Genomic DNA, 19,803 nt, shown 5'->3' with positions numbered 1-19,803 from the left:
CCTAAACGAATTAATAGAAATCGCAATTTTTTTTGAGATTTCTTGATGCATAGCATTTTGCTATTCCTTAATAGCGATTCGGTATTTTTCGCTATTAAGGATTAGCAAAATGTGTTCTTGATGAATCTGGGGGTATGACCCTTAACTTTTTGGCAGCTATGGGTGACCCCAGAATTGGCCACCTATCGATCGGAGCTTAGAGACTTCCTGAGCTTCCCAGGCACCACAAAAAGCATATAAGGGACCTTTGTACCAAACTGGGTAAAATAGATCTATGGAGATCACCTGAGGAATACTGTCCATTGATCACACGGTTGGGTGAGATCCTACAAAACATATAAACTTTCAGCCACCCAGGAAAGCTCGTCTTGCGGCCGTTTGGCAGACGATTTCATGCAAATTAAAGACGAGTATAGCCTGGAACTGTATGTGCAGTTTTGACTAGGGACCCTACCGCTCCACGCTTTTACAAACAAATGGTCCAATACACACTCGTGGATGCCCTGCTTGTAATTGTAAGGAAGAGATAGAGCTGCATGCTCTTTTCTGCTGTCCTACCTATACACTACCTCGGCAGTGCTGGCTCATCCAATTATGTAGGAATCTAGGGTTTGTCCACTGCGCTGTGGCATTGAGAGTCTTAAAGTATGACACGCATGCCCCCATTGTTTTTGCCGTATCTCGTTTTTTAAATTCAATGTGGTATGTACTGCGGACCTTTCTAAGATAAAAATTATGGGGCAGATTTATGAAGGCCTTGCGCCGCCGGTGCGTCACTTTTTCCCATGTTAAAAATGACGCACCGGCGGCGCAAAGCCTTCATAAATCTGCCCCTATGATTGCAGCATTTTAATCCCATTTTCCTTTCATCCTACTCTGGTTTTAGTGCCTCAATTTTAACTGTTTTTTGGCAAGGAATTTTTGATTATGGTCTTTTAACAGATCAATGTACTGTACCTTAGTACCGGATCGGGACCAGGTCCAAGAAGAATCAAAAATGCACTTTACTACTGTCAATATGTTTTTAAATATACAACTTTTTTTTTATTTGGAAGGTCATGTATTATCGATTATTCAATTGTACATATTTCTTGTATTTTTATGACAATGCACTTTTTATGGTCTTTCAGATCGAAATAAAGTTATTGAATGAAATGGATACATAAATATCATGATGCATAAATATTGTTTACAAAAATATCGATTTGCTAAGATAAGTAATATCACTGTGAAAAATATCTGTGTTGTTAATATCATTTACAAAAATATAGTAGTAAAGAATATAGTTTTTTAACAATTTTTATGTGTTTTAGCTTATATTCTAATTGAATATGTTATTAATTGTTTGTGTAACTGTTGATAATGTTTTTTTATATAGTTTGTACTTTTTAGTTATATATAATTTTAATTTTATCGTTAATTGTACTTTATAGTATTGTAGTGGGTTGTAAGGTTTGGAGGGGGTTCAGGGTGGGAAATGTATTAATTATAATAAAATATTCATTAATTTTGAATTAATATTAATTATTTAATTGAAAATTAATTATGTAAATTGTGTTAATAATACATTTTTCAAGTGATATTCTAAGTGGGGTTTTTTGGGTTTGCAGGGGTAAAGGGTGGGAAGTTAATTCACTCTAATTGATTAATAATCAATCATTGGTTTATTATTAAGTGCCTAATTGATAATTAATTATGTAAATTGTGCAATTATATTTTCAAAATGTATTTTAGGTGTGGGTTCTTAAACTTATAGGGGCAAAGGGTGGAAAGTTCATTAATTATAATAAATTATTAATACATTTTAAACTAATTTTGTATTATTTAATTGATCATGAATTAGGTAAATTGTGTAATTATGATATTTTTCAAGTTATATGTTTAGGTGCAGGTTGGAGGGGAATAGGTTTGGAAGTTAAGTAATAATTAATTACTAAATAATTATTCATTGTAATTGAACTATTTAATGTATTTATAATTATGTAAATTATTTAATAATTGTTTTTCTGTTTTAGATTCGGTGAGTTTTGTGTTTAAAGGGGCATAGGGTTGAAGTTATTTATGTAATAATGCATACAAAATTAAGTATTCATTTATTAAAAATTGTTTCATTTATTACTTAATATGTTAGTTGCATTATACATAGTTTATTTCAATTATATTTTAATTGTTGGCTGTTATGTTTCTGGGAAAATAGTGTGGCATTTTAATTACATTAATACTATTAGTTTTAATTGATAATAATTATTAGAAATTGTAATAGTTATGTTTTTTGTTTAGTTTTTTAAATATATATTTATAATTTTTATATTAAGAATTTTATATTTTTGGTTAATTAATAGAGTCGCAAAAATATGTTATTTGTTTGAAGTGAAGTACTTTCTCTCTAGTGCAGCACAGAGTGGAGTGGGAATAGCAAATTTTACTCCTTCAGAGTCCAACTTTTTCCCTACAGTTGTAACTTGGAGGGGGAATTGTAAATGTAATCCCTCTGATGTTCAAAGTTTTACCTACTGTTGCACAGACTGGAGTGGGAATAGTAAATTGTACCCCTCCGGTGTCCAGCGCTTTTTCTACTGTGGCACAGATTGGAGTGTGGATAATACATTTAAGCCCTTCGGTGTCCAACTCTTTCCCTACTGTTGTACAGACTGGAGTGGGAATAGTAAATTGTACCCCTCCAGAGTCCAACCTCTTTCCCTACTGCTGTCTACATTGCAGTAGAAATAGTATATTTATTTTTCACTGTTTAACTATATGTGATTTTATTATTTGTTTAATTTGATAGTATTTTATAATATCTGTATACATATCTCTATATATATATTACTTTTAAAAAATGTTTTTGGCAAATGTATTTTTTCTTTTATGTTTGCATATATATATATGTGTGTGTTTTATAGTAAAATGTAAAATGATCTTTTTTAACAATAGTGTTACGTTATATATATGTATATATAAACATATCTATTTATTTGTATATTTAGTATAAAATGTTACTTAAATTTATGTATTTCACATTATAGTAATGTGATACATACAAATATTTACTATTTTAACCTATATATTTGGTTTAAAAATCGATATTTTGGTCTTTTTATTGGAGTATTGAACAGTGGTGGAGAGTGGGGATAAAGTATTGTATTGTGGTATACAGTGAAATGTTATTGATTAGAGTCACATAGGACAGGGTGCAATAAAGTGTCATTGAGTGGTGTGTTATGTTGTAGAGTAGAGTGGCATGGGGTGGAGTAGAGTGGCCTGGCTTAGCGCACAGTGGAGTAAAGTGTCATAGGGGCTGATTACGTTGGCGGGCGGACAAAGACCGCCTGCCACAGTAGCGAATGTGGGACCGTCCACAAAGGGTGCGGCGGTCCCGCACCTGCAATCAGGTTGCCACCGCCACCGTGGCGGTGGCATCCCCTATTCCCTGCACCGCCCGCCACAATGCTGGGAATGCACGATGTGCATTGGCATGCACAAGGTGACAGGCACCGCATGGTGCCTGCCACTTTGTCCATGCCAATGCAGGGGGATACCATAGACTGACTGACTGACTGAATTATTTATAAAGCGCACTTATGCCGAGGCGTCTTGGCGCTGTAGGAGGAATGAGACAGAACTACCAGTTAGGCCATGGAGAAGAGCCAGGTTTTCAAAGCTTTTCTAAATCGGATCTCATTTGTATCAAGGCGTAGCTCGGTGGGCAGGGTGTTCCATAGTCTAGCAGCCTGGTAGGAAAAAGACTTGCCACCCCAACGCAATCTCTTTGTTCTAGGCAGGCAGATCAAGCCCAGACTACCCGATCTTAGTGTGCAAGACGGCACATAGCGAGGAAAGAGGTTTACCATGTCCTCAGCCCCTCTTCCATTTACAGTTTTGTGGACTAGACAGAGGGCCTTGAATTGCACTCTTCGTCTAAAAGGAAGCCAATGGAGTTGTCGAATACTGTTAGATGTCGGGTGATGTTTGGGGAGATCTAACAATACTCTGGCTGCAGCGTTTTGCAATGACTGGAGTTTTGTGAACTGTCTTTCACCAATTCCTAAATACATAGCGTTGCAGTAGTCAATGCGTGATAGAACCAGGGCTCCAACTACTGTTTTTCTCAATGTAAAAGGTATAAATGGTAGTATTTTCCTAAGGACCTTGATTGTGAAGAAACAGGCCGATGTGACTTGATTGATTTTTGAAGTACATGTTAGGTCTTTATCAATCATGAATCCTAGGTCCTTAAATTTTTGTGCCGGGACGGGGCAGGTGCCAGCTTCTGGAGGCCACCATAGATGACTCCAGATAGAGGGTTTTTGTCCGAATTCAATCACCTCTGTTTTTTCGGTGTTGAGCTTCAAAAGTTCTTATTCATCCAGCTCCGCTGTGACTTCTACCATCTGGGAGAGTGACACCACTAACTGAGTGTCGTCAGCGTAAGACACCAGTTGCAAGCCATGAGTTTTTATAAGTTTAGCCAGTGGGGTCACGTACTGATTGAACAGGGTAGGGGAGAGCGCTGATCCCTGGGGGACTCCACACGGGAGAAAAAACTCCCCAGAGTGAATTCCCTCCCAGTGGATTTCCTGTACTCGGGCTTCTAAAAAGGACCTAAGTAGGGTTAAGGCTGTATCTGTAATACCTACAGCTTTAAGCCATTCTAGTAGGACCCCGTGGTTAACGGTATCAAAAGCTGCCGTCAAATCCAGCAGTATTAGGACAGCTCTGCCTCCTTTGTCCATGGTCCTGCGGATTTCCTCGGTGGCCATTATTAAGGCTGATTCCGTAGAATTACATGACCTAAAGCCGTGCTGTGTGGGGCCTAATATGTTATTAAGGTCCACAAATTCCATTAACTCCTGATTCATTGCTTTTTCAAGTATCTTGGATGGTAAAGGAAGACAGGATATTGGACGGTAGTGCTTGGTCTCCAATGAGTCCAGAGATTCCTTTTTCAAGATGGGTCTTATGCAGCACTTTTTCCATCTTTGAGGGAAAACTCCAGACCTTATTATCTCATTAAGAAGAGGAGTCAAAGTAAAGCTAATTACTTCGGGGCCAGGTGAAGTATATAAGGGGGACATGGATCCAGGGGTGAGCCTGATTTAGTTTGGATTAGCAGGTTTGTGACCAGGCTCTCATTTAGGGAGGAAAGTTGAGATAGATGGTTCACAGGGGATTCTGTTTCTTCCCTGTAATCAGTTCCCACTGCTGCTGACAAGTTGTGGAGTTCATCATAAACAGCTTGAACTTTTTGTTGGAAAAACAGGGCCAGATTATCCACAACATTTTGGTCCGGGACAAAAATTGTGTCTCGAGGGCACTTCGCTAGATTCATTACGGTTTTTAATAGTTCCTTCGAAGAGTTCGTGGCCTCTTGAATTTTTGGGGTGAAGAAGGCTGATTTAGCCTGTTTTATCTTTATTTCATAGTCTAGCAGAGCACTAGTATATTAATTCCTGTGTTGGACGCTATAGTCGGATCTCCAGATCCGTTCCTGGCGTCGGCATTTAATTTTAATAAGTTTAACATCAGCTGTGTACCACGGTGAGGTGACTAATCGTCTCCTTGGTTTCTTTATTCCCTCAGGGGCCAGCTCATTTATAGCCTGATTGATCCATACATTGAATTTGTTAGCCTCACCATTGCTATCCTCTATTGAGGGGGCATTTCTGGACAGCATTTTAGTTAACTGGTCACCTTGAATGTTTTTCCAGGCCCGAGTTTTAGCTAAGAGGGAACGATCCCTTCGACGGGTGATAGGGGAGTTGGTTTTTATTTTAAAGTAGATGGCCACGTGGTCCGACCATGGAACAGGCTGGTAACCCACATGTGCACCCCAAAACCCTGGGAGCCCACTACGAGCCCCCAACAGCAAGGACAGCGAGCCTTTCCATGGCTGCAATGCCACCATGGAAAGGAGAGTGACTGCCTGCATTGTAATATGGATGGGGGTGTCTTGCGAGTCGACCGGTGGAAAAGCGGCAGACGATCTTTCTGTCCGCCGTGGACCCCCCAGTCATCATAATATGACAAGGGGTCTTTGTTGTCTGGATGGCGGGCGGATCGCCCCCGCCGGGCCGACGGTGACCACCGGCGGGGGCGATCCATCCTCCATCGTAATCGGCCCTTAGAGTGAAGTGAACTGTTATACAATGGAGAGGCATGGCATGTCATAGTGTCTTGGAAAGTGTCGTAGAGTGGAGCAGAGTGTTGTGCCACAGAGTGGATGGTAGTGTTGTAGGCTGAAGTGGCATGGAGTACAGCAGAGTGAGGTACAGTGTGGTAGAGGGGAGTTTTATTGAATGTCGTAGGGTTGAGTGGCATAGAGTGGTGTGGTGTAGAGTAGACTAGAGTGCAGAAGTGTGTCATAGAGTTGTGTGCAGTAAAGTGGGTTGGAGTGGTATAGAGGGAGCTGCATGGAGTGTCGTACAGTAGAATTGAGTGTCGTACTGTGGCATAGACTGAGCTAGAGTCCTGTACACTTACATAGACTGGAGTACACTGTTGTACAGTGGAGTGCTATGGAATGGAGTATTGTGTGGTAGAGTGGAGGGGCATATAATGCTGCTGAGTGTTGTAGAACAGAGTAGAGAGGAGTGTAGTTAGGGAGAGTGAAGTAGTGTACAGTGGAAGAGCCTGAAGTGGAGTGGCCTGTAGTGGAGTGGAGTAGAATGTAGTGGCACCCAGTCAAATACTGTTGAGTGGAGTGTTTGTACGTGGAGTGGCGTGTTGTACAGTGTTGGAAGGTGTTGTAGAGTGGAGTGGCACAGAGTGGAATAGCATACAGTGGAGTGGTGTGTCATAGAGTAGAGTGGCTTGTCGTAGAGTGGAGTGGCATGTAGTGTCTTATAGTGGAGTGAACTGTCATAGAGTGGAATTGCATGTCATGGAGTGGAGTGACTTTTCATAGAATGGAGTGTCATGTTGCACAGTGAAGTGGAGTGGTGTGCCGTACAGTTGAGTGTGGTGTCTTATAGTGGAGTATCATCTTGTACAGTCAAGTTTGAATTGATGTAGTTTGAAAATGGTTGAACGGATGAATTTAGCAGGAATGTAGAATTTGGTGTGCAGGGTAACGCAAGGCAGAGGCTTGAGCTTGCATTTCTCCTGATTTCCCAAGCAACGCAGAGCGACACATGATGGCCTTACTCTACTTGGTATACCGCATTGCCCTTGCGATACCATGCATGACGCATGGGTAATGCAATACAATGATGAATATGTCCCTTAGTGAAATATTGTGCCATGTAATACTGCATTAACTCTGTGGTATACCACGGTACATACCGATGACAATGCAGTATATAATTTGGTTAATTTCTGCATTTACAAAATGAAAAATTTAAATATTAGTTCTAATACACTTTAGTTGAGTTCTGAGTTAGGGCCTTAAATGTAGGTAAGTAGGTTTCATTAAAGTGGTGATGCATAGGGAAATGTACTAATATATTATCTATATATTTTTTGAGACAGTTTATGTAGTAGCGCTGTTTTTCCTAGCAAATACGTTTAAAAAAAAGTTTTTAAGTAGCGCAGTCATTTGTAGGTATTACCCCAGTACTGAATATACTTTTTGTATACTTTTTGTAAAGAATTAAACAAACAAAACATTGAAAATACACTGTAGTAGACTATCAGCTAGGTTCATGAACGAAAAATCGGCTCGCAAAGGGCCAGATTCTCAGAATCTGGCCCTTTGCGAGCGCAATTTTTGCATTTGAGATTCATCATCCCAAATGCAAAAATCGCTATTTGCGAAATCGCATATTTGCGAGGAATTGCATTTAAGGAATCTCTATTTGAGATTCCTTAAATGCAATTCATGAAACTTTTAAAATATGCGAATTCGCAATTTCCGCCCGCTATTTACCACAAAGTCTGACTTCGTGGTAAATAGCGAAAACTTAGACAAATGCACTTTAGTGCATTTTTCTAAGTGGTATGTTACACACACACATGTCCTTTGGACATGTGTGTGCGCAACATCAGGCTACATTTCCATTTCAGGGGTGCTACAGGGTGTCCTTTGGACATGCCTGGCACCCTTGAAATCGCATCCTTATTTGCGATTAGCAATTTGCTAATCGCAAATAAGGATGATGTAGGAATCGCAATATTTTTTGCTATTCCTACATGAATCCCGTTTTGCAAGTCCTTAATAGTGATTCCTTAATAATCGCTATTAAGGACTCGCAAAACGGGCCTATGATGAATCTAGCTGTATATTTGTAAAATATATTGGATTACAGTATTTTTCAATTTTTTTACATATTTTTTTTAAGTGTTTTATGTACCACAGTACTTCTTAGGTAGTACGCTGGTACCCCAGAATTTTTATAAAAACATAGAAACCTATCATTATTTTTCCCAAACTATTACTGCTTCAGTAAAGTGGTAATAGGTAGGGAAAAGTTACAAAACCTAATACGTGTCTACATCTAAGTCCCTAATCTAGAACATAGTCAAAATGTGATTAAAGCAACATGGTAACCTTTAACTTTTGTAAAGGCATCCATTAGCCAATCACATAATGACTTGTCCTCCCATGTACTGAAAAATTACTGGAACAACAGATATCATTAGGTTTAAATGCTTTATAACATAAAAAATACTTACCCTACTTACCTGTAACAACAAAAAGGATTATCTGCAGACTATAATCTAATAATCCTGCCAAATTTCATGAATATCTGAGTCATTGTTTGGCCGCAAGCTTGAGTACAAAGTCTGTAAATAAATGCATTCATGTCAAAACGAATTTTGGGACCCCCTTTTATCTTTGCACCCCCTTGACCAATCTCTATGAAACTGTGCATTGTCTGCCAATGTATAGAAAGAAATAGGTCTGCAAAATTTCGGAGAGATTCGTCAAACAGTCACCGCATTATTAGCAAGCAAAAATCTGAGGAATTCCTATCTCTGGCAACCCTTACTATAACTACAGAGTGGCTACCACCACTCTGTAATGGTTAGATATATAGATATGTATATAGTAATACTTAGTCATTCAATACTATGATCCAGCCTACGCTTGCAGATTATAACTAGTCGCAAATTGACTTTTCTAAATGTCTACAACAAAAAAGGATGAGATGATCCTAACTGCATGCTTCTATCCTCTTAGTTGCTAGGTGTTCCACTGTCAATTCTACAAGAAGCCCTGACGCACAGAAAGATTGAAGCCCGGTCGGAAGAGGTAAGATGCAATTACAACTACTAAACTGTTGCATATCAGTTACACCTACAACATGTTATTTGTGGTCTTTGATGTCATAATGTATTAGAGCAAATGTGTACAATTTGAGGCTTACATTACCAAAGAGGTTCATCACGACCACTACTAGCTGCTAGTAATGCATTGTTGAAGATTGTTTGCCACAATATCACATACAGAAATAACAACTGACATAAATAAATCTAATTTACAAAACTAGTGTCCCACTGAATGTAAATGTTCCTTTATTGACTCCAATTGAGCAATCTTTATTTATACTTAAACTTAAATTATTTCACCAATTTGATGTCAGACGGTATTCTGGTACCACACCTGGTTGATAAAGTTAGACACCTTAGGGAAGGATGTTCCAGAATAAGGCTGTAAAATGCACACTGATTTCTCACCTTGTCACTTATTTTTAAACCTCATCACTATTCATACCATGATATTTGTTAACTATTGACCATGCAACTCACTGCATGAATTATAAAGTCCTTCTCGGGGGCTCTTGGGACTTTACAAAAAGACATGTGTCTTGCTTGTGCCCATATTCTTGTACCTTACTCTGTAGCTGGTGGAGAATGTATTGCATTGTTTGATAGCTTTTTTTTTAGCCTTTTTCTCTATCCCTTAACATGGCCCCAAAACTCTTTAGGTAGGGCAGTAGTTGATTTTCAGTTTGCAGTGTATTGATTAAGGTCTTGACTAATAGTGGCATGTCTTGGTGTTATACATGCTACCCCAAGATGTTATCCAGACTTGATGCAGTGGAATTTAACATCTAACCTGTAAGGCAGGATGTCAATGGACGGAGAACAATACAGCGAACAACGACAGCAAAGAGCTCTTCACTATCGTCAAGGAGTTCTCCAACCCCAGCACCGGCACCAACGACATCACTCCGTCACAAGACCTCTGCGACTCCCTCGCCTCGTTCTTCCACCGCAAGATCGCCGACATCCACAACAGCTTCGGCGCCCCACCCACGCACCCAACCGTCGAACCAACGCCCCCCATCACCACCCTTCGCACATGGACCACGGTGACCACCGAAGACACAGCCCGCACGATGAACACCATCCACTCCGGATCACCGACCGACCCCTGCCCACACCACGTCTTCAACAAGGCCGACTCCACCATCGCACCCCAACTCCGGAACATCATCAACGCCTCCTTCAACACCGCCACCTTCCCGGAGAGCTGGAAGCACGCCGAGATCAGCGCCCTCCTGAAGAAACCTACAGCGGACCCCACCGATCTCAAAAACTTTCGCCCCATCTCGCTCCTCCCTTTTCCTGCTAAAGTCATCGAGAAGATCGTCAACAGACAGCTGACCGCCTTCCTCGAGACGAACGGATCCCTCGATCCCTCGCAGTCCGGCTTCAGAGCCAACCACAGCACCGAGACCGCCCTCATCGCAGCCACCGACGACATCCGGACCCTGCTTGACAAGGGGGAAACAGTGGCCCTCATCCTCCTGGACCTCTCCGCTGCGTTCGACACGGTCTGTCACCGCACCCTAGTCCAGCGCCTCAGCAACATCGGTATCCAAGAGAAGGCACTGGAGTGGATCATCTCGTTCCTCGCCGGAAGAACACAAAGAGTCCGCCTCCCCCCGTTTCGCTCCGAGGCCACCGAAGTCATCTGCGGCGTCCCACAAGGATCTTCACTCAGCCCCACCCTCTTCAACATCTACATGAAACCTCTCGCAGCCATCGCACGCCAGCACAACCTCAACATCATCTCTTACGCCGACGACACCCAGCTGATCCTCTCCCTCACCAGAGACCCCGACACCGCCAGAACCTGCCTACACGAAGGGATGAAAGACGTTGCCGAGTGGATGAAGGACAGCCGCCTGAAACTGAACTCGGACAAGACGTAAGTCCTCATCCTGGGATCTTCGCCCTCCGCCTGGGACGACTCCTGGTGGCCCCCAGCCCTGGGCACCACACCCAAGCCAACCGACCACGCAAGCAACCTGGGCTTCATCCTGGACCCCTCCCTCTCGATGACCAGACAAGTCAACGCCGTCTCCTCATCGTGCTTCAACACCCTGCGTATGCTTCACAAGATCTTCCGCTGGATCCCGACCGAGACCAGGAAGACTGTCACCCAGGCACTCGTCACCAGCCGACTGGACTACGGAAACGCCCTCTACGCCGGAACCACAGCCAAGCTACAGACAAGACTCCAGCGCATCCAAAACGCCTCCGCCCGACTCATCCTGGATGTCCCCCGATGCAGCCACATCTCCAGCCACCTGAGGAACCTGCACTGGCTCCCCGTCGACAAGAGGATCACGTTCCGGCTCCTCACCCACGTACACAAGTCTCTCCACGATCTGGGCCCCAAGTACCTCAACGACCGCCTGACCTTCTACACGCCCACCCGCCAGCTACGGTCCACCAGCCTCGCCCTCGCAGCCGTACCACGCATCCAAAGAGCCCCCGCCGGAGGAAGATCCTTCTCTTACCTGGCTGCCAAGACTTGGAACTCCCTCCCCATCCACCTTCGGCTGACCCAGGACCATCTCGCCTTCAGGAAACAAATCAAGACCTGGCTGTTCGAGCAGTAGCATACCCCTCCCCCCAAGCGCCTTGAGACCCTCCTGGGTGAGTAGTGCGCTATACAAATGGCATGATTGATTGATTGATTTTGCACGCTGCACATACAAACAAGAGTGACTTGCAATCTTTGAGGCTTTTGGGAATAGCAAGGTCTTGATTGCTTTTCTGATTTTTATATAGCTGTTGATTATTCTTATTGCCTTTGGGATCTTCAAACAGTGCTTACTTTGTACAGGAAAGGAGCTGCCTCCAATGCATGCAGGAGAAGAGCAATATTTGGGCTGAGCTTTCTACTTTGGCTGTATAGTTTGAGTTTCAACAGAAGAAGGTAGAGCTCTACACCTGGATTGCTCAGTCTGTGATACAGAGCACTTGGAGGAGATTTTTGTTCGCTCCTGTTTAAAGGTGTTGGGCTTTGCAGGCCGGGTGATGTCTGTTTTCACCTGTTCAACTCTAGGACTTCTCTGGAAGCCTTTTTCCGGATTAGTTGTAGTTCATTAATCCGTTTTTCTGAAATTCCAATTTGAAGGCCATTTGCATTGTCAAGGCATCGGGGATAGAACAGCTATTGATGCCTAAATCTGTGTGGTTGGCCTAAATAGAGGTAGATACGTGATCTCCAGATAAACAAAGTGTCTCTGGCTACATTCTTAACAATTGTGTGAAAGTTGGGAGTACAATGTCACACCAAGATTTTTTACCTACTTTGATGTGATGTGCCAATCCTAGCTAAGGTTGGCACTCTATTTGGGGGTCAAAGTGCCGCCAAGTTGCATGGTTGAGAAGCTTTATTTGGCTGAACTAAGTAGGATGATTCTTTAACATCCATCGGACTACTCTCTAAAGCCTGTCACCTAGGCCGGAAGAACTAAGTTCTACATTTTTTCAAGTTTTAAGGTGATATGGGTATCATTTGAATAGTTATAGCTGATGAGCTTGCAGATGTTGACAAGATCATTAAGTGGTGTTAGGCATACGCTAAAGAGTAGGGAAGCAATTATCGAGTCCTGAAGCACTGGGTAGAAGTGTGTTAATATAACAATTTGAGGGCTGCCATTTAGTTAGGATTTTATCCAGGTGAGGATGGTTCCTTCAATGTCTGTATCTACTGGTCTTTGTAAGAATAGTGGATGGGCCACAGTTTAGGATATTGAGGATGGGTACAGAACAAATGGTGCTTTGCCTTCATTCTGATCTGCAGTGTTCTTGGGTTAGCCCAGGTGGAATGCTGATTCAATACTTTGTATTGGTCTGCATTCCATGTAGCCATCGGGCAGGAGTTTATTTTGTTTATATGAGTGATTAGAAAATTCAGTCTTTTCCATGGGCTTAGCTAGGGACAGACTATTGGGTATTTGTTTGTAGCTAGAGAGGTTGGATTTATTGAGTCCCAGCTTTTTTAGTATGGGTTTAATTTAAGATGTTTTCAAGTTGTGTGGAAACTTTGAGTTGAGAGAGAGATGTTGATGATTACTTGGTTTAACATAGAACAGTAGGTTTAGCATGAGATCATTCTGCTTTTGTAGTATCGATTAGATTATTGGTAGCTCTCAGAATTAGCGGGTTGTAGGACTTCAATGTAGACTGTGATTTGAGGGTTGCATTATTTGGCGAGGTTTCATGATGAGGTCATTAAAATGGTCGTAATTTCTTAATCCTAAATAGGAGTACCTATGTACTTCCTCCAGCTCTTCCTCATTTAACCAATAATGCCTGCAATACTTAACGCTGCCAAAAGTCATATGATATGATTTTGATTTATATTTAGGAAGTTGGTCAGACTACAAGCTTGTTGCTTGCTTAAGTACCATTGCAAAACTATGCATATCTGATCAAGCAGCTCAGTGTTGAGGGTAGTACACTGGGATTTTCCAGGGCTCAGTGCCCAGCGTAAGTTTTGCATGCTTTCCTTTTTTAATCATACAAGTGCTCAGGTCTCTGTATATGGGTTTGGAGTCCTTGTATTGTTACCTTGGATAGTGCTCCTCTTTTCAGCCTAATTCAAGGAAGCATATGGTTGATGGAAAGAAAGACAGTTTTAAAAAAGCCCAGTATATAGCAAGTACATTTTTACAAATGGCCAGTTCTGTTAATTAGTGAGCAGCAAACAGTTTTGCATGGTGGACTAACCCACTCAGGGCCAAGATAATTATATTATTGACTTATATCCAATCCATTCAGATTCAGACAAGCCATTTGCGTTTGGTACCAGAATATCACACCCTAAATATTGTTTGACAAAAATAGCATGTCCTAAATATTATTTACAAACATTTTGACCAACTGAAGTTAATATTAGGAAATCTACACCAATGGAGCAGTATAGGATAGTTAGGCCAAAATACTTATGCCACAAAATGTTTATTGTAGCAAACAATTTAGTGACAGGGTTTGCAAAACTATCAGCCAGATTCATCAAATAAAAATCCGCTCACAAAGGGCCAGATTCTGAGAATCTGGCCCTTTGCAAGCGGTATTTTTGCATTTGGGATGCATCATCCCAAATGCAAAAATCGCTAATTAAGAATTCGCTAAATTGCGATTCTTTGCATTTAAGGAATCTCAAATTCAGATTCCTTAAATGCAATGCATGAAAGTGAAAAAAATAGCGAATTCGCTATTAGGGCACGGAAATTACCATGAAGTACAACTTCATGGTAATTTGCAAAAACTTTGAAAAATGCACTAAAGTGCATTTTTCAAAGTTTCATGTTGCGCACACACATGCCCTAAGGGCATGTGTGTGCGCAACATATGTGCACACATCATTTCTGGGGTGCAACAGGGTGTCCTTTGGACACCCCTGCACCCTTGAAATCGCAATCTTAATTTGCGAATCGCTAATTGCGATTAGCAAATTGAGATTGTCTTCCCATTCATTCCTATGGGCCTCTAGGCCTATAGGAATGAATGGAGAGATATTCCTTAATTGCGAGTCGCAATTTGCGAGTCGCAATTAAGGAATTATTAGAAATCGCTATTTTTTGTGTGATTTCTTGATGCATAGCATTTTGCTATTCCTTAATAGCGATTCGGTATTTTTCGCTATTAAGGATTAGCAAAATGTGTTCTTGATGAATCTGGGGGTTAGAGCCTTTAATAATGTAAATACTCCATCACAATCGTCTTGTGGAAGGGACCAACACCGAGACTCTCCATGCTTATGGCACTGCTCGAGTGTTGCAAACTACCTTGCACGTTGGCTGCAGAATAGATGTTCAAACTCTAGATGATCGAGTTAGAGCTACACTGGCCCTACTATCCAGTTTGACCAGTATAGAGATTTTAGGGGCCTATTTACTAGGAAACTGTTGGAGCGTGGCGTTAAGCCTAAGAAGGCTAATGCCACGCTCAGACAGTCTCCAAACACAGGGATGCGCCGTATTCATAAGAATAGGGTGCACCCCTGCCTTTCCCTTAGCGCTTAGGGTGCCCTTTGCATCAAATAAACAATCAAGAATGGCGATTTGGAACTTCTATGTGTGCTGTATTGTGCAGCACACATAGAAGTTGCAAATCGTCATTTGTTAAATGATTGTTTATGTGCAGGAAGGGACAACTTAGCATTTCTCCACTTTTTGCCATTTTTTTTGGTCCAAATTTTGGTGCTGCCTCCTGTTTACACCCACCACAACACCCATTGCCCACTCTTTTCACGCTAAGTATAGCGTGAAAGGGTGCCTTATTTACAAGGCGGCATTACGCCACGGTATGTGGCTTAACACTGCCTTGTAAATAAGGCAAAGCCCCTATCGCCACAGAAACATCGATAAAAGTGACGTTCCTGTGGCGATAGGAGCTTCTAAATATGACCCTGAGTGACTTTACTAGTGGTTCTAATTCAATAATAAAAAAGAGCCATAAATTCCTACTTTTTATTTCTTTAACAAGTGTAAGGAATTTTTTGGGATTGCAGCACTGGTTGTGACATCCTGTGTGGAACATGACTAACACAAGACTCCCAGCTGGCCATTTGCAGGCTGGAAGAGCATTTTAACTACAGGCCTAACTTTTCCTTTTAAAACAACGGCAAGGTCTGACTTCCCCCTTATATATGTATATATCACCCCTATGGCAGGCCTATTAAGGCATAAGACATGGTGCAACGTATTCCACAGGCAAAACATGTAACTTTACATGTTTTAACAGTTGAAATACGGAACTGTCGTTTTTACTGTGAAAAAGCTTGGCTGACCAATTGGCTAGTACAAAGTTACATGCTGACCCCTCAGCTGTGCTAACTCTGGAACGGTGCAACCAAAGTGGGTCACCCAAGGTATCTAACATCTCATTACATCAAGCCCGGCTTGCTTCTCAGGTCAAAAGTAATGTAACACGCTGCAGTGTGCAACTTTAGCAATTTTGCCACTTTGTTGCCTTCAGGCCCCTGTGCCCATACTGGCTGCAGACGGGGTCCTGTAGCTGAGACAGCTTTCTGCTCTCATGGGCCCTCCTAGGGAGATGTGCTGACCATTCCTAGGAATTGTACAATAGGGGCCTGTTCTAGAAAGATGTGTAACCTCGCTTCTGCAGGAAGCCACAACGGGTGTTGGCCAAAAAAGGCAAGCTTTAAAGGAGAATCTCACATACATGAAGTTTGAACTTAAATACACATTAAAACGAGAGACAAAAACAAGTGACAACTTTAAATCATCATAGCCAAGTTAGCAGTGGAGCAGCACGGAGGCCAGTGCAAAGGAGAGGACGCATTCCAGGCCATTGATTACCTTTGGAGACACCCTCCCCTCCGTGGCGAGCTCATAGGGCAAGTTTAAATAAGAACCTATAGGGCCAATGGGCAATTTTTGGGAAGGGGCAACCACCCTTTTTTGAAAACAGATTTGCCTATTTTTGCAATCTGTTTTAGGACAATAGGCTTATTCCATATATTTAGATTGGTTTGAGTGCAGTAGGGATCACATATGGTCCTGATGAGTAAAGCAGGGGGGTCTGCTTACGAAACATGTCGACCAGGGAGGGCATATTAAAGACACCCTACCTAACCCCTTTTTAATGTTTCCAGCTGGAGAAGCTAATAAAATATATTTTTTCTACTAGCCAGGAAACTTTTAAAATAATTTTTCTCCTGATCACCACACTCCCTACCACTCCCTTTTCCCTACACCACACATAGCCTATCACAAAATATAGTGCTCCCACGTAGTCATCGGTCGCAGCACGCCCCGCCCCGTAGAGGGACGGGAAGACCCCCATGATGAAGCATGACACCATGGGATTCATAGTGTGTGAGGGGTATTTTAAAAACACATAGTGTTCCTCCTGGACATCTCCCGGAGCAACATTCCCACACTTATGCACTCCATGTGATTTATCACAATAGATATAGATGTAACGTAAGGATAGAATCTCTGTGTTTATAAACTGTGTACTGGAGGTGGATTCTATCCATTACCTCTACACTCCATATCTTTGGTGTTTTGGCCATCAGCAGAGTCGCCATCATTTTCAAAGACACCATCAGCTGTACCACATACACACTCACCTGCTACTTGGAACAACTCACGTTCAAACTACACATCACTGCACACGTCAGTCTACTCCAAACCCTAATTTCCAGAAAACCAGGACCTCGCATCAACTTCGCCAGCAACATTACAGACTTGGTCACACCCCTAATCATAGACTTAAGCACCTTCATCCTCCTCCGAGAACTAAGATTTCACCCATAAGATCACACTGACCCAAACTCGACATCCCTTGTAGAAAAAGTCTGCAACCTTGGCCTATTTTAGCACTTTACCTGACCCACTCATGCACTGGACATCTCCTAGACCCCAATTTTGACCCCCTCAGCAACATCACAGTCGGCAAGTCATCACTGATGACTCGGACAGACCATGACCTACTCAGTTTCAGCATCACTGTCCCACAATACCTCAGACCTAGTACCACAACCATGTCCTACCAGCTGGGCTGGTAAAAAAATCCCAGAAGAGAATTAGACTTCCGGCCTTTCCAGGCACCAGCCCGATAACACTAGCAGTCTGCCAAAAGCTGTCAGAAACTTCAGCAGCTAGAAATCTGTATGCGCCAACACCCTGGCTCCTCTCAAGCACAACACAACTGCAAGAACCTGCCCAAAAGCCAGTGATATACAGAGGAACTCAGGCTGAGAAAATGTCACTGCAAGCATCTGGAGCGCCGGTGGAGAATGTGCCAAGTCACCTCAGACAAAGACATCTTCAAATCCGTAATGAGACGTTACCACCAACAGATCCGGAACACCAAGCGCCCAACACTATGCCAGCACTAACAGCAGTAAGGAAATCTTTGCCATCATTTTCCCGTATCTGCAGCCATCTCCAGCAATATCACCCCCTCACGAGACCTCTGCAACAAGCTCTTGAAATAATCCTTCTATAATAATATCACCTCCATAATCGACTCTCAACCTGACCTCCTCACTCTCGCAACTCAGCATCCTATCTTGGAAGTAAAATGGACCCTGGCATAAGGGCCAGTCGTCACCACAAATTTGAGTTCTGCTACCATGAAGTCCATCTACTCGGGGGGCCCCATATCACCCATGCCAATACCACTCCTTCATCGAAAGACTCCTACCTATCAGCGAATCACTCACACTCATTATTAACGACTCCATTAACGCAGTCACATTCCCTGATGCCTGGAAACACGCCCTGTCACTCCCCGGCTCAAGAAACCCTCCGCTTAAACACCGTGCTTGCCAGCTACACACCGATATCCCTCCTACCATACCTGGCCGGGGTCTTAGATGAGCTTGTCAACAGATGCCTCATCAACCACATCAGAAAACACCAACTCCTCGACACCATGCAGACTGGCTTTTTAATTCCAACCACAGTACAGAAATAGCACTGATCATCACCACTGCAGATGAACTTCGCATGATCCTTGACAGAGGACATATGGTGACAATCATCATTGTGACCTCTCTGCAGCATTTGACACGGTCTCACACCCGATTCTCATCCGAAACAGCATGAGGTTGGCCTCTAAGGACCCATGCGCCACTGGATCTGCTCCATCCTGACTGATAGAGCCTAGGCTGTCATCCTAGCGCCTTACTCTTTGGAAGCCTGCAAATATATCTGTGGAGTGCCTCAGTGTATGTCCCTCAGCCCCACTACATGATCCCTCTGGCCAATGTCATCCTCCCACATGATATCAACATTCTCTGCTACTTTGACAACACACATCACATACTCTCACTCTTGGACAGCACCCCAAACCAAGTAACAAGCTAATCTCCTGTATCACTGAAGTCGCCAATTGGGTGAAATTCAACTGTCAACACCCACAGGACAGAAGTAGTGTCTTTTGCAAGAACACCTTGCCATAGGGATCCAACTGGTGTCCAATGGAACTCGGTCCCACATCCAACCCGAGCACCCATGTGAAGTATCTGGGGATCATCAATGACAGCAAACTGGACATGACCACACAGATCAACGCCGTCACAGTGTCTGCTTCCACATCCTAAAGACGCTTAGGAAGATCTTCAGATGGATCCCAAGCAACATCATAGAAAGCGGTCACCAAAGCTCCAGCCACCAGCAAGCTGAATTACAGGAACACCCCCTACACCGGAAATGGCAGTCAACTCACCAAAAGACTACAAACCATCCAGAACTTGGAAGCAGACTTATCATCAACCTCCCAAGCAGAACTCACATCACACAGCAACTCAGAGAGTTCCACTGGCCCCAATACACAAACAAGCTCAGTTTGAACTCCTCACTCACACGTTCAAGGCACTACACAATTTATGCCCACCTACCTGAACAGTTGCATTTCATTCCACCAACCGCCCAGACATATCCACTGAACAAGGACTTCTACTTGCACACATCCCATGAAAATACAGAAACAGGTCTGAAAGCCGAGCCGTCTCGTACATCAATCCTAAAGCATGGAACAACCTTCCACAATGAATCAGAGCCACCTCCTCTCATTTTGAATTCTGCAAGAAGCTGAAGCCCTGGCTTTTCAATTAACCTCCACTGCCACAGGCAAACA

At 42.8% G+C, this 19,803-nt stretch overlaps 1 protein-coding gene across 1 annotated transcript in view; it reads left to right on the top strand.

Moving 5' to 3' along the window:
* Window positions 1-19,803, top strand: part of MYO1H (myosin IH) — a 749,175-nt gene that overhangs the window by 101,687 nt on the left and 627,685 nt on the right. Inside the window, exon 8 of the mRNA XM_078666099.1 lies at window positions 9,119-9,190. Within this exon, the coding sequence (XP_078522225.1) occupies window positions 9,119-9,190 (72 nt within the window). The remainder of the gene's footprint in view (window positions 1-9,118; window positions 9,191-19,803) is intronic.

This window comes from Lissotriton helveticus, chromosome 11 (genome assembly GCF_964261635.1).
Source record: "Lissotriton helveticus chromosome 11, aLisHel1.1, whole genome shotgun sequence".
In the NCBI taxonomy this organism is placed as follows: Eukaryota; Metazoa; Chordata; class Amphibia; order Caudata; family Salamandridae; genus Lissotriton; species Lissotriton helveticus.
The sequence above is the reverse complement of the archived record's forward strand: the minus strand, read 5'-3'. Positions and strand labels throughout refer to the sequence as shown.